This window comes from Pagrus major, chromosome 13, assembly GCF_040436345.1.
Source record: "Pagrus major chromosome 13, Pma_NU_1.0".
Lineage (NCBI taxonomy): Eukaryota > Metazoa > Chordata > Actinopteri > Spariformes > Sparidae > Pagrus > Pagrus major.
In genome coordinates this window covers 17,878,011-17,906,005 of record NC_133227.1, presented here as the reverse complement: position 1 = coordinate 17,906,005, position 27,995 = coordinate 17,878,011, and the positions used below count along the sequence as shown (strand labels likewise).

General features: G+C 39.5%; 2 protein-coding genes and 1 long non-coding RNA gene across 3 annotated transcripts in view; all 3 read right to left on the bottom strand.

Annotated features, from left to right (window-relative positions):
* Positions 1-2,279: 2,279 nt before the first annotated feature.
* Positions 2,280-27,995, bottom strand: part of LOC141007359 (uncharacterized) — a 71,094-nt gene continuing 45,378 nt past the window's right edge. Inside the window, exon 4 of the mRNA XM_073479717.1 lies at positions 2,280-2,420. Within this exon, the coding sequence (XP_073335818.1) occupies positions 2,280-2,420 (141 nt within the window). The remainder of the gene's footprint in view (positions 2,421-27,995) is intronic.
* LOC141006591 (uncharacterized) lies at positions 11,358-12,382 on the bottom strand. The gene is made up of 3 exons (XR_012179938.1): positions 12,283-12,382; positions 11,862-11,917; positions 11,358-11,665 (listed from the first exon to the last, which is right to left on the bottom strand). It is a non-coding gene; the product is annotated as an uncharacterized lncRNA (long non-coding RNA).
* LOC141006600 (uncharacterized) overlaps positions 20,376-27,995 on the bottom strand; it is a 28,387-nt gene continuing 20,767 nt past the window's right edge. Inside the window, exon 1 of the mRNA XM_073478820.1 lies at positions 20,376-27,995. This exon is cut by the window's right edge and continues 20,767 nt beyond it. Within this exon, the coding sequence (XP_073334921.1) occupies positions 22,180-27,995 (5,816 nt within the window). The 3' untranslated portion in view covers positions 20,376-22,179.

The following is a 27,995-nucleotide window of genomic DNA, read 5'->3' as shown; positions in this document are numbered from 1 at the left end:
ACAACATGCAGCTCTCATGTGTTGTGTAGCGGAAGTGTTCAAAATGTGTAGCACTGAATGTGGAACATGTACAACACAGTCACTGGCCAGTACAACAGGAGCATATTTATTATTAGTAAATTTATTATTTACCGACCTGAGACACCATGGCATGGCGAGAACAACAGGAGAAAGCTTGGATGAGTAGTACGCGACAGGACGGTAAAGCAACCCGTGTTTCTGCACGTTTCTGGGGGTGGGACATGCTGGTCAGAAATTTCACTCTCAGGAGACAACAGTCACTGACCGTCTCTCAACACATGACCCAGATGACCTCAGGCTGACAATACTGCAATGCCTGTAAAGAAGCTTTGTGGCCAGAGTCATTGTAGCAGGCCTCTTTAGATGGAGACGCAATCAACAATATCATCAGCTGCAACAGAGTAGTTCCACTAGAGAAGATCAAATCCTGCAGATCGTCTCTCATCGCTGCAGCTTATACTGTCGGACTCTCAACGAAGCCCTGTAGCAAGCAGGTCCAGGTCTGCTGCCAGCCTTTAAATGTGAATGCAAACAGATACTGGCTATCTGGATGCAACGGGATGAAAAAGAAGACTGAACACAAATCAATGACAGTGTAGTATTTTGAATCTGGGGGCAGTGTAAGAGAGTTTGTTAGTTTTAACATAAATAATCCATCTCTCAGGGCTGTTACTGTGTGTGTTCTATGACCTTGTATGTTTAGATACGGATAGCATACATTTTTGTATTCTTCTGTAGGATTGCCTGCAGCAACACAACAACAATTTAATACAGGTCTCATGGCAGACATCAATGATGCACAAGCTGGTGATGTTTTGGTGACGCTTTGAATGTGTGGCACTGTGAAAATGTCAATCATGTTAAACTCTGGCAAAGTCCAGCAAAACATAACGCCCTGAAAACGCCCTGTTAAATACAGTCCATCTGGAGTACAATGAATGGTGGCATGTAGCTTACACAGCAAATCTCTTCCCATCAAATTTAAAGGACAGTTTTCTGTAATTATCCTTTCTTCCTCTTCATCGAATCCTTTAAAGGTGCAACTTTATTAGAAGAGAAAGATCTTCACTGTCTGATTTGTTACACCTAAACAAACTAAATAAACAAACTCTTGACTTTCATGATTGAATAAACTGCACAAACAAACTGACAGGACAAACGACAACACAATCTCATACTATTTTACTTTTTTTATATTTGTCACCTTTCTGGCTTCAAACAGTGTTCTGGGACCTTATTTTCTTAAACAGCCTGTACATACAGTTATGGAGAAAATAACTATTTCTGAGTTTGAAATAACACAGGCTGAAAGTAAAAACACATCAAAAACAAGAAGAGAATCAGCATTTAGACTCTAATAATAACATTTCTCTTTCCCACCATCTGTGCGTCATGTGACTGAAAGGGTTCACCTGCATTAAGGCTTGGGTAGGTAATTCTGTTCAAAAGCATTTTCTATCATATTTGTATAACATTCCTTAACATCCTGACAGCAATCAAAATATTAAATGATTTGAAAAAAAAAAAAGAAATAAATCCATTGTCTCTAGCAGCCACAGGGCTGAAAAACTTCATCCAGTTAATTTAACTGGCCCACCAATTTTGTATGTACAGACTACCTGTCAATCAATCTGCCCTTACCAGTGACCACCCTCCCCACCCTGTGCTGACTCTGCCCATCAGTCATTGCGCGTGACCGGGTTTCTACACTACAGCTAAGGCGGACTGTTTACGACAAGAATGGTAGAGAAACTACAGCCACACTTCTCATCACCAGCGGTACCTACAGCAGCTTACACTGCTGAACAAAGAAAGAAAAGAAAGACTGAACTCGAGAAGGCTACCAAAAAAAAAGTTAGATAGCACAAGAAGTAAAACAAGTCAACATCAGAGTGGCTTTTCAGGCATGGCGACAACTGAAGCAGTCGAAGACCTGAGGATGAACGCCATAGTAGCTGTGTCTCTGTTGGACAGGTAATGAGCTTGTTTGTTTTGTTGGGGAATGTATTATTATTCTGCATTATGTAGTCAACGTAGCTATCGTTAGCTCCTTATGTTGCTGTCTTACAGGGCCGTGCAGAGACCTTTGGAGGGGCAGGTGCTCAAAGTTAAAAGGGGGCACATGGAGCACGAATTTGAAACACCATACAGAAACATGCCTTGCAATATAACCGGTTGAATGGTAGCAACCCATATTCATAAAGAATGTAACATGGAATCACAACGTACCAAATCATTATCCACACCTCATATATTTGTTAGAGGCCAGTGCAAAGCAAAATTAGTCTCTGTTTTACCTGATGGGGTACATTGAACAGCTTCTGTTGAGGGGGTTGGTGAGGAGGCTGCTGCTGCTGATATTGCTGGAGGTGGGCTGTATTGATCTGAGAGTGTAGACACTAAAAAGAGCATGGGAGAGATAGTAAGCCATAATTCAAGCTGTGCATTAATTTAGGACATATGAAGTAGATAATGTATTAAGTTGAATTTAGATCACCATTAGACACTGGACTGTTTAACTGTGGCTACTCTTCCTGGAGTCCTTGCTTTTCAGTTTTAATCAAATTGGAGGACAAAAATTCATCAATTCTGACACCTCTTTATTTTAATTTCACAGCTTTATTTTTGTTTTCTAACAGTAAAACCAAATGCAACCAATTGTTTTGACACAAACATGACTTCAACATGAAATGTTTCATCCTGTATTTATTAACAGACATGTATTCATATTGTATAACTAACTGTAACTGTAACTGAAAGTGGAACATTAATAATGGGAGAAAGAGAATAGAGGAGGGGTGTGTGTGTCTGTGTGTGTCTGTGTCTGTGCCTGTATCTGTCTGTCTGTGTTTGTGTCTCTGTCTCTGTGTCTGTATATGTCTGTCTGTGTTGGTCAGTGTCTGTCTGGTCTGTCTGTGTCTCTCTGTGTTTTTTACACATCACAGTGGCATTTCATACCTTTTCAAAAATTGTACTGTATAGCCACAAATTTAATCCATTCATAATCTGCCCTTTATTATTCCTAGTGCTAAATTAATAAAGTAAAAAATAATTAAATGATATCGAAATCATGTATTTAAATATTTTTGTAATTTTATTCAGTTTGACTATCGACTTTGCGCAAGACAGCAGGGTTCTAAAAGTCATATAATTTGTATGCATATTATATTTAATTTGTGTGTAAATGTTATAAACAAACACGTACTGATATGTTTAAATGAGAGGTTGAGAAAATCAAAATTCTAATTCTTCTATTATTGTTGTATTTATACTGTAATAGTCGAAAATTATGTGAATATGCATATTGCATAGTTTTAGTGAAATAACATAGTCTGTGCCTCTGTTGCGGCTTTCCAATCCCTTAAAGTGGCTCGAGAGGTAGAGAACAGGTCCTGTATGACACGCTGCTGCCGATACAGAGGAGCAGCTGAGTCCAGGTGAGTTTCAGTGTATTTAATAACAAAAGAGCTCCTACAGCGGCTTTCAGATTATTCGCGCACATCAGATGGAAAAGGTTTATCAAAACAGTCAAACTTGAACAAAAGGCGGTCTACAAAAATTACGGCTACCTAACTCACCTCCCTCCTCTCCCAGTGCAGGTGATTCAGCCCCTATTGTAACCTACTACGGTGCCCACGTGACCCAAACACCACATATCACCGTGGCAACCAGACCAAACAAATCGAAACCCAAATCATCCTCAGCAAAACAATGTGTAGCTCCTACAGCCTCATTGCCTCTAGAAACATAGGAAAAAACAGCTTGACAGTAAAATAACACATGATATCTCTCTAACGCACTTTGCCCATGACAAGAGAAACATACAGAAACAAAGAAAAAGCCTGACATACTTTTCCCCCACAGCAGCTGTGTGTGGTTAACTAGCAGCTGTAACTTGTGAGAGGTGTGTATGCAGAGTTGGACGACACACAGGATGCTCATTGTTTACTTCACTTCGTCAGTCATCTTGCAGGAATACACCGTGCACAAACGAATACCGCTGCAAAACCTACTCACCGGACCAGCTGTTTACTCCCTCGGGTCTTCTTCGGTTTCGCGAGACTAGCAGCGGCGTCTCCAGCAGCTTAGCGATTAGCAGCAGGGCACAGGGCATGTGTGGGCACGTTGTGGATCATGTGACCGACCAAGGTAGATCTAAATTATTATTATTTTGTTTTATTTATTATTATTTTGGGCCAGACAGAAGGACTTTCACACACACACACACACACACACTTACAAAAAAAAAAAAAATCACTTTGACAAAAGGGCACTTTGGGCATCAAGGGGCAAAGGGGCAGGTGCTCCAGCACCCTCCGCCCCCCCCTCTGCACGTGCCTGGTGATATGTCTGGTCCGTGTTTAAAGATGCGTCATAAGTTGAACAGTTCTCCCGGTGTGTATTGTGTTTCATGTTTTGACTCAAAAGTCATCTAGATATTAATTTAAAACCAAAGAGGGGTCATTAGTTACATTATTACATTGATAATATGGTGGATTTCTTGAGTTAAAGTAAATACATATATCTATATAAGTTAAAAGCATGGTCTATTCTTTGGACATGATTGCACTTAAAAGAAAGTGATGTTTATTTTTATACAGACATGATTATTTCTGTGAATGTGTGTGTGTGTGAAATGTTGCTCGCTGATGTGTGGAAAAGTAGAGACAACTGTATTAATGTATTTAAATTTAATCTAGCAAATAGACATTGAAACTGAAGCATGATTACACTGGGGAAGGTTTATTGTTTTATACCATGATTTTGAAAATTTGTAATAAAGAGACGGAGATTTGGAGAAGAAGATGGCGGTTCGCTCTTTCATTCATTCATTTCATGATTCTGTTTTCCAGGGATTCATCTAGGAGAGTGAAAGCAGTGAACCCCCAACCAAAATACTATTTGTTACTCCAGTTACATCCTTTGAAACTCGTAACACAGGCATAAAAACTGTAGTAAAACAGTTATAATGACACTATGACTGTCTACAAGTCATTTTCAGGTCTATTTTAGCTGAGAACCACGCACATAAAAATAGGCAAGACTCCGAATCTCTAGATGATGCATGTGAGACAACGTGTGACTGCTCTACCCAGTGGGGGGTTACTTTCCCCACCTAAATTTATTCAGTCGGTCTGAAAAATCAAAGACCATTGAAGAAGACCTGAGCTTTAGGCCACCTGTTGATCAGTCTTTTGTCTGAAAATCTCCCCAGTTTATACTAACAAAATTACACATTTCCATGTTTTCCTCTAAATTGTATTCATGTCACGGTGGAAAAACATCTGAACCAACATTTAGACTACCGTGAGACAATACAACTACAGCAAACTCACACTGAGGAAATGGTTGTGGGGACAGTGTTTTCTTAGGTGGACTTCTGGAGAGAACATATGCGTATTATTTATACATGTTTTATGAGATATACAAATTCAATTAAGGTTTTGTTAAGTGTACGATGATTTGTACACTTTGTTCCTGAATATGTGCATAAAAATCTATTTTTTTCACAATGCTGTATCTCTATCTGGCAGGAATATTGCGCGTGCGGGGACAGTTTCAGTCCACCTCTGATCCGTGAGCAGAGGTCATAACAGAAGCCCTTTTCACACAGAGATTCCACAATATTGCCGCAACAAAGGCTCGCCTTTATGCCACCTTTGTTTTTACTTTTTCACACAGACGTCAACTCGCCTCTGTTGCTGTTACTACCTCCGCTGGTGGATCAGAGGTGCAACGAAAACTGTCCCTGTCCACCTCTGTTACTTTCACACAGACGGTGAGGCAGAATATCGGCGCAATATTCCCATCTTGAAAAGGCAGTGTGAATGGGGCCTTTGAAAGCTGTTCACACTGAACCAAGCAAACTGGAGGTGAAATGGCACACTGGAGGCGGCTTCCGCAGTTGACTGGCGATGACTATGTGACTCAATTTTGAGCAAAAAACTTGCGTCTTTGTCACCTTCCATTATTGTGTAGTTGTCCCAACCGAGACCTAAGTGAACCTTCCCCAGGAAAACAGCATTCCTCTCAAGAGCGAGAGCCAGACAGAGTCCGCTATATACTGATGGTGATTATGTGATGTAATTCAGAGCAAAAAAATTATCTTTGTCACTTTCAACAATGCATGGTGGGTCAGGATCTCAGTTACAACACTTTATTACAACATCCATATGATTAGAAACAGAGACATTGCTGAGACATTATTAGAGTTGCAGGTTGAAAACTAGGGGAAACAGGAAAAAAAAAATCTGACACAGATCTCAACGTTATGTGTACTGTCATGTCTCTTTTGGTTCCACAACACTGGCATGCTGTATGAAACAACACACTAGAGCGACTTTATGTCGGCGCTGCTTGGTTCACTGTGAAAATACAAAGGCAGCCTTAGTGAATCACCTGATTAGGAGGAAGGCAGATAGAGGACAGGAGGGATGACTGATACAGACTGTGTTCTGCGTTCAATCTGTATTGTAATGTCAGGAAAAATATTAATTTGACTGATTTGTTTCCAGTGACATATTATTGAGTGTATATTGTGACTTTGCATTTGTAAACATTACTGTTGCTACTCTAGAATTGAAATTTGTATAACAATCATTTTTCATTGTTTTTAATGAAAAAGAACCAATTAGATATACGATTTCTGGTCACACACATATACATTGATTGATTTTTTTTTTTTCAGTGCAAGGTGCTACTCAAAAATTTTCTTCAAGGTTGGCAGGTCTGATCACTGCTTAATTAACACATATACATGCCACACTACTGTGGGTTGGTACAAAATCCTGTACAATGTTACAGTTCAACCTGGGATAGTTGTAGGACTGCAACTAATTCAATTGACAATTGTTTTCATTGTTGATCTGATGATTATTTATTTTTTTTATTAATCCTAAGTAATTATTTGTTTTATTAAATGTCAGGGGAAAAAAGGCCATCACAGAGTCCAAGGTGATGACTTCACATGTTTCAGTTTTGGGGAATGAAAATGACCTAAACAATTAATTAATTCTTAACATAGGTGGTTTATCAGTGCATGGACTATTGATTTCAGCTCTAATACAGTGCACTGTAAAATTGTTAAAGGTTGTCTGCTGCTGCTGCAAACAATGCTAATGAGAACAGTGAGGGCCCCATTTAAACAGTCTTTGGTGCATGGTCTAAAGCACATGGTGCAAATGCATTTAGGGTGCAATGATGGCGCAAAATCTGGACACAAAGGCGTTGCATTTATACTCTGAATAAGCCATGGGTGTTTTTTGGGTGTAACATAAATTAAACATGCCAAGATCTGGAGGATTGCTATTAAACAGTTGCACTCGTTTTTGCTGAGGGACAGGTACAGTATGTGGTCCTCGGACCCTCTGTGCACAGTGAAATACATCTTTAACAAGGAAAATATTCATGACATTACCTGCAGCAATCCCCCAGCAGCAGAATTTTTGTATCTTTCACTTAACATGCGCATTTGCGGATTAACTTCTTCAGGAGTCGCCGATGTCAGAGTCGCCGACAGCATCGTTTAGTATTTTATGTTAATTAATGTTCTGTGCTCTTCTTCTTCACATCAAAAGGTCACACACACACAGAGAGTCCCATATTCAAGAAAACAGTTTTGTGTGAAGCAGCCATCCTCATAAATCCTGAGATCCTGTCTAAAAGTATTTACTACAAAAGCTAAAAGTTGAATTCTGTTCCTTCTGGAGCGTTTCCTCTTCAGCTTTTAGTATTGATTATTGTATGTGCCACGGTATTTGTTACAGTGACATTGCTGCTTGCATGGAAACATTTGGAATAACTGAAAGCAGCGTCTCTAATCATTAAATCAGATTTTAAACACGTGAATCCGCCTGTGTACACACATTTTACTATCTGATTAATTTGCCATTAAAATAGCAGGAAAAAGACTACGTCACCGACTTTAGACCAGGTTTTTGTTGGTTTAAGGTGCAGTCGTTCTCTGCTGCCTCAAGATAGCAGTGCACCTGACCACACCTGACTTTAAGACCAACACGCCCAGGTGCGCACAGGTGGGCGCGGGTACATTTGCTATTTACACAGCGTTGGTGCTGGGCGTGAAACTGCGTCGGTCTGAAACTAGCAATGATACTTGCACTGCTTGATCACCTGTGTAAGCTAGAGCCCTGAGGGTGTGGGCTGTAAAACACAAAGCAATGAGCTGAAATACGCTCTGTAGAGTTTTGTGGAGCTAAAGCAAACTGCAGAGTTGATGATATTACTCACTGGGTTTGTCAGTATGTGCTATTACACATAGTCAATTGATCCATTTTTAATCTAAAATAAATGTAATACTTTTGGGGATTGTATGTGAGAGATGTTTACAATATGATACAGGTGCTGTCGTGATAGTGGGCCCCCAGTACATTTGGGAATGCATATCAATAGCTAAATGACTAAATTGTAATTGATCATTTAAATAAATCAAAATCATCATATCATTTGTTAGAATGATTACTAAAATTAAAAATGTCTCAGTTATTTTTGTGTTCTACTTGCTTATCTCATTGTGACTTTAACCTCCTCCCTATCGTTCTCTTTTCCTTTATTCTGGTTTGGTCTGGTCTAATTGCTGCTACAATAAAACCCTGCACCCAAACACTGGTTGGTACAGTCTAGACCGGAGCAGCTTCTGTAAGGCCCCCTGGCTTGGGGGGGAGGTTGGCAAAGCCTTGCGAATGCCACAGCATCCACCCAGTTCTTAGAGAGAGAGTGTGCATTCAGGAAGAGAAAAGGAAAGCTGTATCTACCACCAGCCATCTCCCGAGGCCCCAGCAGCGCTATCAGAAAGAAGGCAGAGTCCATTCCCAAACCCAGTATAAAGGCAGAGGGCACAGCTCCTTCCCCAGCTCATCTCACTGCCCACTGCCCAGCCACGCCTCCTCCACCACCCAACACAAGTCCCGCCACTGTCAACAAACCTCAGTCTCTGACAGCGTGGGCTCACCTTCTGTCTCCAGTTCCCAGACACCTTCACCCCTTTCCTCCTCTGACTCCCCCTCATCCTCTTCTCCTCCTTCTTCATCTACCCTTTCCTCCACAGTTCACAGCCCATACTGCCTGGCTATGGACAGCTCATCCACACGCCATCGCCCTAATTAATGATTATCAGGGATAATTTTTAATCATGATAAATAATAAGATTCAATTTACATTAGATCACCTCGGGGCACCACTCTTGAAGAAGGGAAAAGATAGCCAACTCACCAAATCAGTCTCATCTGAAGGTACTAAAGTGTCAGTTTGTAACTCTGATTAATAATAAACTTAACTCGTGCACAATATGAAATAGTCAGCATGAAGATTCAAAAGTCTTATTTAACACAAAATAAAAATACACATCTAACTAACATGTACTATATATAGGTGTGTGTGTGTGTGTGTGTGTGTGTGTGTAAGAACAAAAGCAAAATGGTGGCTAGGGTTCAAAGTACCACGCTGCATGGCATGGACAAAGGAAAACTACAAACAAAATGGCTGATCAAAAGGGACTACAAGATGGCTGATCGAAGGGTTGGACTCAGGTCCAAGATGGTGGATCACCACTTGTTTCATTGATAGGAGAGAACAAAGAAACAGTGGTGGTGCTCGCATCATGTGCTCAGTGATATCACATGTAGGTGTGATATGCTCCAGGCTGAAGGAGTGTGTGTGTGTGACATGATGCCAGGTTAGAGAAGATGGTTAGTTACATGCAAAGATCCTGAGTCTGTGTGAAGCATAATTCAACTAACATCAAATTAGCCGTGTAGCAAAGTAAACTACCAATAACCTGACTACGCAGAGATCACAATAACACCCAAACAGCAGATAGACCAAATACATTCAACACATGTGCATTACAACACAAATACATTCAACACATGTGCATTACACTGCATTACACATATAGAGTTAAACAGTCCTTTGCTCAGCCGTGCCATGCTATGCTGTGTGCTATCTAGGTCCAGTTCAACGTTACCAGTGTTTGAAGAAAAGGGGCTGGTGGTTCCTTGGCTGATGAGCAAAGCAGGAGAAGGTTGTAATCCCAATGTTGAACAGTGCTGTTCTTGCTGTGCAAGGTCTGATGAAAGACAGCAGGTGGAGGAAACTGGTCGCTCGTCTCCTTTGCAAGGATAGCAGCTCGTTGCTATCTTGATCCTGTTCCTTGGATTGTGTAGTTAGCTGGTAAGCTTTGCGTCGCAGCTGCTGGCGCTAACTAAGCTGGAATACTAGTAGGACCTTGTGTCGCTGCTGTGAGGAGAAGTTCTTTGGGCCTGCTGGAAATGTAGCTGGCAACTCTCAGCAGCTGTTAGGCCCAGAAGAATCCAGGAGAAGAGAACTTGAGGGCAGGCAGCCCCATAGGGAATGAGGTGGACATGAGAGAGAACAAAGGAAGGAGCTTGAGCTTTGACTATCCACAATGAACAACTTCATCTTTGGCTCCCAACAAAGATGTCGCTCTCAACAAAATCAACGTGGCACATACATACTATACTTTCACATAATATGTAGGCCATCTTTCAATGGCATCATAAAATATCATAACAACACCCCAAATTAACACTTATGAACAAGCTATACAGCTGTAAAACACTGACATGGAAGCCAAAAGGGAAGGAACTTTACGAGGTCCTTAAGACCCACAGAGCTGTAGAAAGTCAAATAAATGCCAAAAATTAATGAAACACGGCTGTTAACAGTGAGAATGTCTTCTCATAACACCGGTCAGGCCTTTAATCCAACCATTTAAAATGTCTCTAAAATGCTCATACCAGTTTGCAGTCACTAGCCCTTTTCACACAGAGCCTCTGCATTATCTCTGCAGCTAAGGCTCGCCAATTCTCCACATTTGTTTGTTCACACAGAACCAAGCAGCTCCGACGTAAAGCCGTACCAGTGTTTCAATTCATACAGCACGCCAGCACTCCAGATTCAAAGAGGCGTGACGGTACAGATCATGACGTTGACATCTGTGTGGTTTTTTCAACCTGTTTCCCCCGGTGTCCTCCTGTTAATCTAAACATGTTCCCGCCGACTGTCTATAATCATATGGATGCTGTTATAATGTTTTGTGATTGAGATCCATCATGCATTGTGGAAAGTGACAAAGTTACGTAGGGCTGGGCGATATGGCCTTTTACTAATATCCCGATATTTTTAGGCCATGTCACAATACACGATATATATCTCGATATTTTGCCTTAGCCTTGAATTAACACTTTGATGCATACAATCATGCCAGTATGATGATTCTACGTGTCTACATTAAAACATTCTTGTTCATACTGTTACCACCCTAGGATGGCAACAAGAAGGGAGGCCACACACAGACATCTCAAGCAAAAAGTAATTTATTTAACTCAAACCAAGATAAATGTTAACTAATTAGTTGGATGTGTACAATAGGAAAGGTATCAGTGGTGTCAGCAGTGTGTGGATGAGTGAAGGTATGGTGTATTGTGTGTTGTCAAGTGCATCAAACCAAACAAAGGGAAGACAGGCTGAGGGCCCTGCTGCAGGCCCAGGTGAGAGAGAGAGACACACCCCTAAAGGCAGTCCTTATATATATATTATATATACTCTGGAAGCCCAGCCCAGAAAGGCAGGTACAGGCAGACGACCCTCCCAGCTCCACCTATATCTGCAAAAAACAGTCAGAGCATGTCAGATCATCAGGCAGAGTGGGAGGGGTCGTCACACCCCCTCCCTTCAAATGAGGATCCTGAACAGGATCCCCACAATTAAACTACCACAACACCAGCCCCCAATAGCCAACATAATTACTAAGGAATTTAAACACTCTGGTATGCTAAAAGGAACCTGAAAATTTGTACCACCTGTAGGACATCTCACACCCCGTCCATAGAGGGCACCACCTCAGCAACCATGGTACCTAGGAAGCAGATTAAGAGGAGATAACACCAAAATGAACTGAAAGACCATGCAGGGAGACAAAACAACTTAGGACATCGCTCGTGACATGGCATCTGCAACTGTATTTTCAGTTCCCTTTACATGCCGTATATCCAAATGAAAAGGCTGGAGGAAAAGACACCAACGCATCAGCTGTTGGTTTGGATTTTGGAGTGAGTGGAGAAAGGTCAGAGGATTATGATCAGTGTAAACCACTAAAGGACTTGCTCCACTGCCCACATAAACCTCAAAATGTCTCAGTGCCCAGATGAGCACCAGTGCCTCTTTTTCAATGATGGAATAGTTCAACTGATGTATGTTGAATTTTTTGGAAAAGAAACTCACCGGACAGTCAACACCATGGTCATTAGTCTGCATGAGGACAGCCCCCGCTCCCACCTTGCTAGCATCCACATACAATGAGAAAGCCTTGTCCATCTGCGGGGCTGCTAGGACGGGGGCAGAGCACAACAAAGACTTAATAGACTCAAAAGCTTCTTGACAGATAAGAGACCACTCAAACTTAACCTTTGGACTAAGAAGAGAAGTTAAGGAAGCGACCACTGTGGAGAAGTTCTTACAAAACCCACGATAATACCCCACCATACCCAAGAAATGGGACAGTTCTTTCTTGGTGGTAGGAACAGGAAATTGGTCAACTGCCGACACCTTAGCCCTTACCGGACACACTTGCCCAAGGCCAACGACCTTACCCAGGTAGGTAACTGTTGCCTTAGCAAACTCACTTCGCCAAGTTAACAGTCAAACAAGCCCAAGCCAGACGGTCAAACAAAGCCTGAATTCGCTGTAGATGATTCTCCCAAGTGTCGCTATACACAACAACATCATCCATGTACACAGCACAGCCCACCAGACCCAACATTCATCAGGTGCTGGAAGGTGGCTGGGGCATTACGCAACCCGAATGGCATTACGGTGTACGAGTACAACCCACTGGGTGTAATGAAGGAGGCAATCTCCCTAGCTCTGGGTGTCAGTGGAACCTGCCAATAACCTTTAAGCAAGTCAGACTTACTGACGAATTTGGCAGACCCAACCTGATCCACACAGTCCTCCATACATGGGAGTGGAAACAAGTCAGGTTTGGTCACTTTATTTACCTTACGCAGGTCTGTACATGGTCTAAACGTACCATCGGACTTCTTTACAAGCAGACAAGGGGAAGACCAGCTCGATGCACAGGGCTCAGCAATGTTATTTTCCAACATGTATTTGACTTCTGCCTCTAAGTTTTCACGTTTGTCTGGTGACATACGATAAAACCGCTGTCTAACTGGTTGAGCATCTCCCACGTCAATGTTGTGCTCAATAAGATGGGTACGAGATGGGGTATCGGCAAACAGGCAGGGGTAACTTTTAACTAGCTTCACCAACTCTGATCGCCTTAAGTCGACCTCTCAACATGCCATCATCTGGTGTACACAATTCTTCCTCTGCCAGATCAGATGGTACATGTACCTGACCCACTGGAACTGCTACAGCAACACAAGAAGGTGACAACCCAGGTCCTGTCACTGGAGACCGAGCAAAGTACGGTTTAAGCAGGTTAACGTGACACAACTGCACCGATTTCCTCCGGTCAGGGGTTGAGATTAAGTAATTTAAGACACCTTTCTAGCCACCATGTAAGAGCCACAAAACTTAGCCTGGAATGGAGATCCCACTAAAGACAAAAGCGCCAGAACTTGATCACCAGGACTAAATTCCCGACGTTCGGCACGCCGATCATGGAGACTTTTCATTTTGTGCTGAGCTGCCTGTAGATTTTCTTTTGCCAGCTTGTTGGCCCGATACAAACGGTGTCTGAAACCATTCACATAATCTATCAAGTTTTGTGGAGCCTCATTTGCTTTCCACTCACTGTGTACAGAGGCCAAAAAGCCACGCACAGTGTGACCAAACACTAAGTCATTTGGGCTAAAACCCAGACTCTCTTGAGACACCCTCCCAGCTCCACCTATATCTGCAAAAAACAGTCAGAGCATGTCAGATCACCAGGCAGAGTGGGAGGGGTCGTCACAATACTGCATTAATATATGCTGATTTTAAACATTCATGCCAAAAGGGTGAAATCACAACTAAACAAATTTATCAAAACTGTATTTATTAAATAGTTATTAAGCAGTGGCACAAACATCATGTCATTTCAAAACAAATAAATTGCCTTTAATGCATGATGTAACTAATATGACGTATCAAAATAACACTAAATTCAAGTGCACATTTTGTACATAATGCCAGTACAATATTTAAACAAATAAATAAAATAAAGTGCCTTTTTGTGCATGATGACACTAATAACATTTCAAACAACACTAAATAAAAGTGCACATTTTGTACATAATGCCAGTACAATATTTAAACAAATAAATAAAATAAAGTGCCTTTTTGTGCATGATGACACTAATAACATTTCAAACAACACTAAATAAAAGTGCACATTTTGTGCATAATGTCACTAGGATATTTTAAAAGAAATACATGCACTTTTGTGCAGGATGTCACACAGGTAATTTCAAAAAACAGTCAAATAAAAATAAGCTGCATAATAGGAAATCAAATGGTGAAAATGAAAAGTTCACAGCTTTAGTTTTGGTTTCTTCTGTATGAAATGTATTGGCCAGCTCTTCTCTCACTTTAAAGTGCAACTCAGGTAGAGCTTTCTCTGCAAAATATTCGTGACTAGGTAGATTATATCTTGGGTCAAGTGTGTTGATGAGCTTTCTGAATCCGGGCTTTTCAACCACACTCACTGGGGCCATGTCTTTCGCTATATGGTGGGTTACTGCGGAGGTTATCTCCTTCTGTTTTTGACTATTTTTGTCGTATGGTGTTGTTCTGGAAAAAGAAGACGCCAGACTGAGCTGCGTCAGTGCTGGTTGCTTCGGCACTTTCTTCGATATGGCACCGGCCGGAGATGCGCTCGTGCGGAGTCTCAAGCACTCTTCGTTTTCTGGCGGGTGGGTTCTCAAATGGTGATATAAATTTGCTGTACTACCACCTTTTGTGGCGACGCTTTTGCGGCATACTTTACATATTACGGTTATTTGTTCAACGTCCTCCCTCTTGTACCCAAACCACCGCCATTTGTCATAGCACCTGCTGCTGCCACTACCTGAGATCTCTGCTGCTACATGCTGCCGGGCGTATGACGTTGCACGCACGACAGAATGTGATGTACGTAACTAGGTGCGCTTGTTTTATTTCTCTGTGCGGAGAGATGAGAAAGAGTGAGAGAAACCTGTAGTTCAATGCCCACGACTAAAAGCAACTGCGTGACAATTGAATGTATACTCGAATATTCACGATATAGTCATTTTCTACATCCCACAGAGAACAAGCCGCGATACATCGAGTATATTCAATATATCGCCCAGCTCTAAAGTTACGTTTTGCGCTCTGAATTGCATAATAACAATCACCATCAGTAAACAGCGGACACAGTCTGACTCGCGGGGAGGAATGCTGTTTTCTGGGGTAGAGTTCACTGAAGTCTCGGTCAGGAGGGCTGACCGTTGCAGGAGGGCTGACAGTTGCAGTGATTTTTTTCAAGACAGTAACTACAACAAAACAATAGTGGAAGGAGCCAAACACAAGGTGAGTTAAAGTCTTTTGCCAGGAACAGACGCTGTTTTTCGGGCAGAAATGTGACAAAGAGTTGGTAGGACAGACAGGATGACACCTTTCCACTTATAACTGTGGTATTTTTTTCCTCGTATAAGTTGCCAAAGACACTACCAGTACCACATTAATGTTGTTTGGTCCTGTAATGTTGCCTTGTGGGTCATTTCTCTTTTATTTGATGAGTTAAGGATCTGTTTAGCTGTCAGACTGTGAACACCATCAGTGAACACCATCCGTCCGACACACCCCTAATCCCCACCTCCGGCTTATCCATTCACAGACACCGGCTCGCCTCTGCTGCGGCTCTGATACTACCTCCGGAGGCGCATCAGAGCCGCAGCGTAACTGTCCTCCCTCTCTGCATTTGAAACTTTCACACAGAGGACGAGGCGGAGAATCGGCACATGATTCCTGCACTCAAAGGGCAGTGTGAATGGGGCTACTGATGCATCTGGCAGCAGCTAAGAGGCCAGTACAGGCAGATGAAGAATGTGTTGAAAGCTTACCTGCAGGAGCTAAGGAGAGATCCAGAAACCACAGCAGAACAGAGAAGTTCTGATGAGACAACTCACTGCTGTAAGAGCTCAAGAGTCAGAGCCAGACAATAACAAATGCTGATACCTAATATTTATTGGGTATCTGCATTTATGTGGATGGTGGATAGATAGAGAGATTGAACACATCTGAAGAGCCTTATTTGAGCTCTCTGAAGTGAATGTGAACTACTGTCTACCAATGTACTGTACTGTTACTGGGTGGTAACTGAAGCCAGGTTTGCTAAGTGCTGTCTGATAAGACAAATAAACAAAATGTCTCTATTTGTAATTGTCCTTCATTTATTACCACATACTCATTGTTCCATGAAATGAAATTATATAATAATACAAAATAAATATGCCTTAATTCTGTATATGACTAGGCTTTAAATTAACCATAAACATCAACTAACAAATGAAATGAACAGCATTAAACACATCTGTAACAAAAACCTAGATAATTGTTGGCATTTGAGCTAAAAGTTAACAAAAACACAAACCAGGGATACAACACACTGATACTGCCATCTGCTGGTAAAATATCCTACTTTGTGTTGACTCAACCAGTGGCCTAATATGGTAGAAACGCAATTAAATATTAGTGCTAACACTAACAACTACGCACACAGTAATTAGTTCACATTATATGATGAATTGTATTGCACCAAAAAATGATTCATCATTTCTTGCTCTGTACAACTGCATGCAATTAACTACTATTGTATACTTTTTATGTATTTGGGTTGTTGACAAATAAGAAGCAAAAAATCATTCTTTTGTAAAACACATTTTTTGAAGAATATCTATATATATTCATGTAGTTTGAAATCTGATATTTGAGAATATATAAGTGATCACTAACCTTTTCAATTATTTCAGTTTTTTGAACATCTTCTCTGACCTGCACCATAAATATGTCGTATGGTGTGACATAAAAAAAATTAAGGAAAAAAACCTTAAATACTACACAAATAGCATGAGACAGATTCATCTTAATTGTGAGACACTTATTTTCATGTTATTTATTTGATGAGAAATTATGAATAACACAATTTTTTCCCCATGACTTGTTGAACATTTTCAATAAATGCAAGTCAAACTTTGATGTCAACCTTTCAAAACTGTTGAAAAAATTATAATAATTCAAGGTGAATGATGATTATATATCCCCTAATGCAATACTCAACCTTTTTTTAAGATATTTTTTGACATACAGATACATTTTTGGTTCTTTTCTTTTCTTGGTTTCTGTTACACCATAGGACATTATGTCACACTAAAGGACAAAACAGAAAATATTTTAATTAATGTAGCTATTGCATTTACATTTACACTGAAAATGGTCAAGGGAATAAAAATTGTTTTAAAAAAAATCTTATTTAATTGTTTAAAATGCTTCTTAAAGAGACCTTGTCCTCCGGTGTGACATATTTGTCCTTCGGTGTGACAGCTAAAGGTGTCACACCGAAGGACATTTCTGTCACACTAAAGGACATTTCAGCCTTTTGGGTGAGTTAATGACCATGCTATTCCTAGCTAACCTGTCTTTAGCAGTTAGCATTTGTATAATTTTCCATAATTATGTAGTTTAACCAACAGTTTTTAATTGAAAAATATAATTTGGTGACGTCACACCAAAGGACAACAAAACTGAACACTTTCATAGTGGTTCGGAAAAAGTTAAATATTTGAATAATGCTGAGACAAGAACTTACCATGTACTCATGTCACTGGCTTCATAGGAGGCTTCAGTAACAGGAATTTGAATGGGGTCCTTCAATTAAATAAAGTTGGTCGTGGAATTGCCCAATTTAAAATCTGAATAAGGTGTCACACTGAAGGACATGTTTTTTTCTGACAAAATGTATCAAGTTCCTATGCATTTAGAAATATATGTATGAAAAAAGTGATTGCCATTTATTAAAATAAACACTTGTAAAATTATGCCTGACTTATTTATAAACATTTTATGCTTTTTAAAAAAAACTTATAAAAGTTGTAATTTATTTAACTATGCATGTGACAGTCACACCATAGGACAATTTTGAGATTTGACTCAAAAATTTTAAAAATCTAATAACAAATCAGTTTTTAAAGCAACAGGTCCATGTAAAACAAATAAATGTTTAACCATTTACTGTATTTTAAATGATGAGAATACGAATTATATTCATTTTTATCTTCTGTGACAGTGAAAAATAAATGTCATGTCAACAACCCATTTATTTGTTTGGAAACAAAAAACAAATATTCGTTTTTGGTTCCAGGTCTGTGTATCATCTGTTCACTGAATTACTCAATTCGATCGGGCAAATGAAAAATGAAAAAAAAAAAAAACGAGTGAAAATAAAAAAAATAAAATAAAAAATAACAAGTGAAATGTACATTGTGGCCTATGCCATGGCCTATGCTATAGTGAGCTTTTATACATGTGTGCTGGCATGTCTGTGCTGCTGGCAGTGGTGAGCAGATTGCCAGCTGTAAATCAAAATCAAATCAATTTTATTTATATAGACCAAAATCACAATCACATTACATCAGTGGGCTTTGCAATCTTTCCAGTGAACGACATCCTCTGTCCTTAGACCCTTTTTAACAGGGAAAAAAGATGGAAGAAACCTGGAAGAGCCAGAGAGGGAGGGATCCCTCTCCCAGGACAGACAGACATATAAAGGATGTTGCATGTACAGAACACAACAACAAGCCAACAACCAAAGGTATGACAATTGAGATCTGTCAATATGGGCAGCAGGAGCCAGGAGAGAGAGAGGTTCTGAGAGAGTCTGAATGCAGGAGAGAAGGAGGAGGAGAAAGCTAGAGATAGAGACTGACACAGCTTGCAGTTTAAGGGAACAGAAAACAAAAAGAAAAGTGAGAGAGATGCAATGTTTATCAAAAGTAAATAGACTGTTGTTTTCTCGTCAAAGAAAGCAAATCTGATAAATAGGTAGGACCAAGACCATTAAGAGCTTTATAAACAAGTAAAAGGTTTTAAATTAATTCTGAAGCTCACAGATAGCCAGTGCAGAGATTTTAAAATTGGTGTAATATGCTCTCTTTTTAGTCCTTGTCAACACAAGTGCAAATGAGTTTTGAAGTAATTGAAGTTGAGTGATATTCTTTTGAATTGTGACCAGAAAGTAGTGCATTACAATAGTCAATTCTGCATGTAATAAAAGCATGCAGTTATGTTAGCTTGGCGTTCTGTTACTGTTCTGAGTGCAATGCTTGTGAAAACGTTTACTGCCACATGGCAAGAAATGACTGAGCATGCTTGTTTGATGTGCCGAGTTTTGTTTGTAGTTTGCACTTAAGGTTACATTTAATCATTTTTAAATTGTTCCAGAAACCTTGGATTTGTAATTACAACAGTTGTGTTGCAAACCCAAAAAATTGGGATGAACATTAACTTGTGCTTCGTGATTCTGACCACAGTGTTTCCCCTTCACATTTTAGCCAAAGAAAATAAAGGCCCAGTTACTTGGTCCAGTTAGGTGCTCTCACACTCAGATTTACACACAAGTAAACACAATCCTAACAATATCAAATTTTTTCCTGCAAGCTGGTCCCCAACATACTTTTCAGTATATGTATATGCCACTTTTTTGGAGGACGGTCAGGATTCATTGGGCCAGCCCTGTGATAGTTAGACCAGAGACCAGGTGTTGAGTTTGCAGTCTGTGAATGGCTATTCACTGCTGGAGACATCAGGGAATTTAAGGATTTAAAAAAATTTAAAGATTTTAAAAATGCACTATGTAAAATGCAATGATTGCATTTCTATACAATGAGAAACTTGTGTCCTGGCCGTTCTACTATCAACACATTGGAACAAGATACTGTATATCCAATATACAGACAACACAGTTAAAGATGTCGATGTCTATACATTGTATTTTCAAGTCAGCTGCTGTGATCTGTGACCTTTAAAATGTATGTGAATACTATCAGGTTGCTCTGCCAGGTTTAGAAGCAGTTCTAAGCCCAGTGAGCCCAAACTATATAACCCAGTGTGTTATTCTCTGCTTTGCCAAGACATACACCATTTATTCAGTTGTCATCTCTTGTAGGTATTTGCTTGAATAATTCTATTTTCCCTGTTAGAAATGTAAACAAATTGATGATGATCAATTAAGGAAACAGTAGGAGCAGAACTACAGGAACAATGCTAGAGCACAGCAGAAGGCTGACACAAATCATTTCAATGTTAAAAACAAGTAGCTTGTAATACAAGTAAATAAATAAGCTGACAGAAAATTGTTGTAATGATGTGGATAATTTTATTTGACAAAGAAAGGTTTTTCTTCAAAGAAATTAATGATTTAAAACATACATTTATGTATTTACATTGAAAGGTGAGCTGAGCGATTCTATGTATTTTAACATTTGACAAATGAATGACCAGGCAAAAACAAAATGGTGTAGTGCATTGTATGTTGAGGGTGTTAAATGGTGGTTTGTGTATGTGTGCATGTGTGTACGTGTGTGGTGTGTATGTGTGTGTTCAGAAGCAGCAAGGGAAAGTGTAAAAATATTAAGTAGATTATGGTAAGTGTAGTTATATATAAATAAATAATAAATTAAACAAAGAGACATACTGTCATTCACACATGCTCTGCAGACACAGAGAGAGAGAATCCCTGCTACGTCCCTCCTGTTAATACACTGATTGTGATGTGACCTCTCCTATTTAATGAAGGCCTACTTATGTTGTTGTTTTATACAAAATTGTAAGTGCACCTGGTTTAAAAAAAACCTAAATGCAAGGTGTGTTTTTTGGGCAACTTTATACAAAACTTAAAGCTGACATAGAAAGCAGATAATGTTACTGTAAGAGAGAAAACAGAAAGGAGGGATAAAATGGAGAGAAGGGCGAAACAGAAAGGCGAGGCAAGTCAGTGTGCCTACATTAAGGTGGACAATTTAGCACAGTAAAATTGGTGATTGGTAAAATTGCTTGGTCTGACTCTGCGGGCCAGAAATGCCAGTGGAAAAGCCCCACTAGATGTCTCAACTTATCCTAATTTTTCATAAATATTTCTTAATATTTTATTTGGTTTTCTTAAATAATTGCAGCAAAACAAGATAAATGAATGATTACCTTTAAAGAGGAGCAAGAAAAACAAATCACCAACAACAACAACCAAAATGAAGGTTTGAAGGGGCTGAGATTTAAATCCAGAACTGCAAACTAAAAATCAAGCACCAACCCTAAAAGAAGAGAAGAGAATCCCCCTGTATCTAGGTAACCATAAACAAAAGTAGTCATGTGAACACAAATTGAGGAAGTATACTTATATTCATGTTGGACTGAAGCATGTGGAGAGTAGTAAGCAAACCAGAGCATATAAAATGATTATTGTCATGCCAAGTAAATTCATCATGTTTCATAAGTTATCAATCCTGTATGTTAATTAAAGTAGATATCTTGTGGACATTAGTACATGATAGTTTAAGTCAGCGTAAGCTACAAAACAAGCAAGTGATATTGGGGTAAGTTGAGCCAATGGCTTATCACACACATACACACACACACACACAAGCACACACACTTTCTGTATCACTGTTACAAGTTTGATTATAATGAAACTGAAAAGTTAGCATGTTTTACAAACACACACTAACAAATGGTTTTACTTAAGTTTTTGCCTTTGTTCAATTGATTGAATGATTGATTGATTAAAATCATCTAAAAATTGTATGATGTTGTATCGTTTTTATATCAGATTTAAAAGCACAAGCCTCAAAAATTTTGCACTCTAATCCACAGACATAACTTGACATTTTGAATTATTTTACTACTTTTTGTTAGTTCCCATGATGGTCTAAAAGAGTGTTCTAAAGTTTGATTTCACTTGCACAGTTCCTATAAATTAGTAAACCTAAAATCAAGCTGGCAATTTTCAATTTTTCACCTATTTGTACAGCCAAAAACAGAATCATTCAGAGCCAAATATTCTCGTATTATCTTTGTACTATATGTGATTAAGTTAAAAAAATGTGTAAGTGAAAATAGTGTAATTCAAACAAGCCAGAACAAGACCCGAAATAGACATGACACTTATTTCTCCTCTGGGCACACCCGCTTACAGCAGGCACAGCAAGGGCAGCAGCAGCGATAGCAGTAATGGCGGAGCTGACAGAGGAGTCCATTGGTTGATTCTGGAGCTGGTTCAGTTTCTTGATATGTTTTGATAGATGCTTGTTCTGTTACCTGCACTGTTGCATTCCCTGTGGTTAAATCCCCTTGGATTGTTTGATCAGCTTTGTCTCTAGTTGTTAGTGTCGCAGACAGTCTTTCTTTGATGTGGAGTTTCTCAATCTCACCAAGCATCCGAACCTTAAGTTGTTGGAGCTCTCTGTATTTTTCATCAAGACTTTTGCAGTCTCTCTTGCAGTCACCTTGAGATGCTGTGTCTTTACTTAGGCCATGGTCCAGGTTTGTCTTCTCCAATGGTTCCTTTTCTTTCTGTACCCATGTCCTCTTCACAAACTGATTGATCACCTTTAGCCTTCTCTCTAGATTGGTTCTCATCTCATAACCCCTGCGCTTCATCTGGTAAATTTCCTTGCGCTCCATTTTAGTGTCCTTCCAGATGTGTCGTAAACAATCTCTTTTTGACATATCCTGGTCAGTAAAGTCATTTTTCTCTGCCGCATACTCAGACAGTATTGCACATTTATCTTCCTCTAACTTCCAACAATGTTCATATTCTTCAGTGTGGATAATAACATCTGACTGCAGGACATCTTTTTCACATTTAAACTTATGAGGTTTCATGAAATCCTGCTTTTGGACACCTTGCTCCAGCAGCCACTTTTTTGCTACAACTTCAGTTTGTACTACCTTGTCAAACGTCTTTCTCTCCAAGTGTTTCTTCTCTCTTTGGATCAAGTTAGAATAACCAGTGATCTTATTTTTATGTTTGACAAGTTCATCACACTTGAGATACAATAGTGAGTTCAGTTGAAATATGATTCTTGTTGTCTGCTCTAATATGTCCATATTCTTACTAAAGTCCTCTTGTGTGCGTTGATTCAGCTGCACAAGTTTAGCACACAGACATGCGATGGACTTCTTTACACTGGTTAACTGAAAACCCCTGATTTTGAGCTCGGGTAGTTCTACTTTCAATTTCTTCTTTTCAATAGTTGTCTCAATTTGAAAGACTTCTTTATCTGGGTTTAGTTCATGAACAGGTAATTCAGTCATTTCATTTTTGCTTTGTGGCTCAATCTTTGTGATTTCCAGCTTGTCTCTTTCCTCTGTTATATTCTGTTTCTGCTGTTCTAATATGTCAGTTTGTTTCTGGATGTCAGACCTCATCAGCTCCAAGTCCAGTTTCCCTTTCTTCATCATCTCATTCACTCTATTCAGATCCTCTCTCTCTTGTTTCAGCTCTGACTTCAGTTTTTCAAGACGGTCTTTTTCCAACTCAAACCCTTGCTTCCGTTGATTTTCCATGTCTTCTCTCTGGCTGACAATGTCTGACACTATACTTATCAGACCTTCCTTTTCTCTCTCCAACTGCTCAGTGTAACAAGCCAGGTTTTCTTTCTGTTCATCAAGTTCTGCCAGCTTTTGTTCAGATACAGTGTACAGCATTAGAACATCTTCATTGTTTTGTTGCAACGTCTCCATTTTGTTTTTCATGTCTTCACACATCCTTTCATTCAGCTGTTGAAGTTTTACCCTCACAGTGTCTATAGATTTCATTTGATTCAGCAGGTGATCTTCTCTCATCCTCAGTTCACAATGTTTGTCTTCCATTCTGTCCTTTTCTTTCAAAAGCATTTCTCTCTCTTTGTCAAATACAGTCTTCATTTTATTGAGTTTTTCTTTTTCTCCACTGATGTTGTTCATGGCAGCTTCAATCTCTTCTTTCTTCTCGTGGAGATCCTTCCTCAGAACTTTCAGTTCTTGTCTTTCTGTTTCCAAATTGTTCTTACTGGTTTGGAGTTCTTCTGCTAGTCTTTTGAACTCGCCTTCCACGAGATCTTGTTCTTTTTGTTTTAAGGTCATCATGTTCATGACATTTTCAAGTTGGTCTCTTTCCATCTCAACCTGAAGAGTCAGATCTTTAATGTTGGTTTTCTCTCTATGTATCTCATGAAACAGACTGTCTGCATGTTCTTTCTTCTTTTGTAGCTCAGCCTTTATGATTTCCAACTTGTCGTTGTGCGCTTTCATAATTTGTTTCTCTTTTTCTAATATGTCAGTTTGTTTCTGGATGTCAGACCTCATCAGCTCCAAGTCCAGTTTCCCTTTCTTCATCATCTCATTCACTCTATTCAGATCCTCTCTCTCTTGTTTCAGCTCTGACTTCAGTTTTTCAAGACGGTCTTTTTCCAACTCAAACCCTTGCTTCCGTTGATTTTCCATGTCTTCTCTCTGGCTGACAATGTCTGACACTATACTTATCAGACCTCCCTTTTCTCTCTCCAACTGCTCAGTGTAACAAGCCAGGTTTTCTTTCTGTTCATCAAGTTCTGCCAGCTTTTGTTCAGATACAGTGTACAGCATTAGAACATCTTCATTGTTTTGTTGCAAAGTCTCCATTTTGTTTTTCATGTCTTCACACATCCTTTCATTCAGCTGTTGAAGTTTTACCCTCACAGTGTCTATAGATTTCATTTGATTCAGCAGGTGATCTTCTCTCATCCTCAGTTCACAATGTTTGTCTTCCATTCTGTCCTTTTCTTTCAAAAGCATTTCTCTCTCTTTGTCAAATACAGTCTTCATTTTATTGAGTTTTTCTTTTTCTCCACTGATGTTGTTCATGGCAGCTTCAATCTCTTCTTTCTTCTCGCGGAGATCCTTCCTCAGAACTTTCAGTTCTTGTCTTTCTGTTTCCAAATTGTTCTTACTGGTTTGGAGTTCTTCTGTTAGTCTTTTGAACTCGCCTTCCACGAGATCTTGTTCTTTTTGTTTTAAGGACATCATGTTCATGACATTTTCAAGTTGGTCTCTTTCCATCTCAACCTGAAGAGTCAGATCTTTAATGTTGGTTTTCTCTCTATGTATCTCATGAAACAGACTGTCTGCATGTTCTTTCTTCTTATGTAGCTCAGCCTTTGTATTTTCCAGCTTGTCTCTTTCCTCTGTTATATTCTGTTTCTGCTGTTCTAATATGTCAGTTTGTTTCTGGATGTTACACCTCATCAGCTCCAAGTCCAGTTTCTCTTTCTTCATCACCTCACTGACTTTATTCAGATCCTCCCTCTCTTGATTCAGCTCTTCCTTCCGTTTTTCAATATCTTGTTTGTCCAACAGAAGACATCGCGTCTGTTGACTTTCCATCTGTTCTCTCCGGATGGCCATGTCTGACAGGATACCTCTCAGGTCATTCTTTTCTGTCTGTATGAGCTTCTTGTAAACCGATATCTGGTCTCTCTCTTGATGAAAGGCTTCAAGCTGTTGCTCCAATACAAGGCATAATCTTTGCACTTCTTCATTGTTTTGATCTAATTTGGACATTTTGGTTTTAATGTTTCCATGTGCCTTTTCATTCAGCCCCTGCAGGTTTCTTCTCAGAGTTTGTATGTTACTCATAAACTGCTCTTTCCTAATTTTCAATTCAGAGAGTTCTTCTTTCATTTGATCTTTCTCATTCTCAAGTACTTGTCTGTCCAAGTCAAAACTGATCTTCATCTGATTGAGTTTGTCTCTCTCTTCACTGATGTTGTTCCTGGCAGCTTCAATCTCTTCTTTCTTCTCGTGGAGATCCTTCCTCAGAACTTTCAGTTCTTGTCTTTCTGTTTCCAAATTGTTCTTACTGGTTTGGAGTTCTTCTGTTAGTCTTTTGAACTCGCCTTCCACGAGATCTTGTTCTTTTTGTTTTAAGGTCATCATGTTCATGACATTTTCAAGTTGGTCTCTTTCCATCTCAATCTGAAGAGTCAGATCTTTAATGTTGGTTTTCTCTCTATGTATCTCATGAAACAGACTGTCTGCATGTTCTTTCTTCTTTTGTAGCTCAGCCTTTATGATTTCCAACTTGTCGTTGTGCGCTTTCATAATTTGTTTCTCTTCTTCTAATATGTCAGTTTGTTTCTGGATGTCAGACCTCATCAGCTCCAAGTCCAGTTTCCCTTTCTTCATCATCTCATTCACTCTATTCAGATCCTCTCTCTCTTGTTTCAGCTCTGACTTCAGTTTTTCAAGACGGTCTTTTTCCAACTCAAACCCTTGCTTCCGTTGATTTTCCATGTCTTCTCTCTGGCTGACAATGTCTGACACTATACTTATCAGACCTTCCTTTTCTCTCTCCAACTGCTCAGTGTAACAAGCCAGGTTTTCTTTCTGTTCATCAAGTTCTGCCAGCTTTTGTTCAGATACAGTGTACAGCATTAGAACATCTTCATTGTTTTGTTGCAACGTCTCCATTTTGTTTTTCATGTCTTCACACATCCTTTCATTCAGCTGTTGAAGTTTTACCCTCACAGTGTCTATAGATTTCATTTGATTCAGCAGGTGATCTTCTCTCATCCTCAGTTCACAATGTTTGTCTTCCATTCTGTCCTTTTCTTTCAAAAGCATTTCTCTCTCTTTGTCAAATACAGTCTTCATTTTATTGAGTTTTTCTTTTTCTCCACTGATGTTGTTCATGGCAGCTTCAATCTCTTCTTTCTTCTCGTGGAGATCCTTCCTCAGAACTTTCAGTTCTTGTCTTTCTGTTTCCAAATTGTTCTTACTGGTTTGGAGTTCTTCTGCTAGTCTTTTGAACTCGCCTTCCACGAGATCTTGTTCTTTTTGTTTTAAGGTCATCATGTTCATGACATTTTCAAGTTGGTCTCTTTCCATCTCAACCTGAAGAGTCAGATCTTTAATGTTGGTTTTCTCTCTATGTATCTCATGAAACAGACTGTCTGCATGTTCTTTCTTCTTATGTAGCTCAGCCTTTGTATTTTCCAGCTTGTCTCTTTCCTCTGTTATATTCTGTTTCTGCTGTTCTAATATGTCAGTTTGTTTCTGGATGTTACACCTCATCAGCTCCAAGTCCAGTTTCTCTTTCTTCATCACCTCACTGACTTTATTCAGATCCTCCCTCTCTTGATTCAGCTCTTCCTTCCGTTTTTCAATATCTTGTTTGTCCAACAGAAGACATCGCGTCTGTTGACTTTCCATCTGTTCTCTCCGGATGGCCATGTCTGACAGGATACCTCTCAGGTCATTCTTTTCTGTCTGTATGAGCTTCTTGTAAACCGATATCTGGTCTCTCTCTTGATGAAAGGCTTCAAGCTGTTGCTCCAATACAAGGCATAATCTTTGCACTTCTTCATTGTTTTGATCTAATTTGGACATTTTGGTTTTAATGTTTCCATGTGCCTTTTCATTCAGCCCCTGCAGGTTTCTTCTCAGAGTTTGTATGTTACTCATAAACTGCTCTTTCCTAATTTTCAATTCAGAGAGTTCTCCTTTCATTTGATCTTTCTCATTCTCAAGTACTTGTCTGTCCAAGTCAAAACTGATCTTCATCTGATTGAGTTTGTCTCTCTCTTCACTGATGTTGTTCCTGGCAGCTTCAATCTCTTCTTTCTTCTCGTGGAGATCCTTCCTCAGAACTTTCAGTTCTTGTCTTTCTGTTTCCAAATTGTTCTTACTGGTTTGGAGTTCTTCTGTTAGTCTTTTGAACTCGCCTTCCACGAGATCTTGTTCTTTTTGTTTTAAGGTCATCATGTTCATGACATTTTCAAGTTGGTCTCTTTCCATCTCAATCTGAAGAGTCAGATTTTTAATGTTGGTTTTCTCTCTATGTATCTCATGAAACAGACTGTCTGCATGTTCTTTCTTCTTTTGTAGCTCAGCCTTTATGATTTCCAACTTGTCGTTGTGCGCTTTCATAATTTGTTTCTCTTTTTCTAATATGTCAGTTT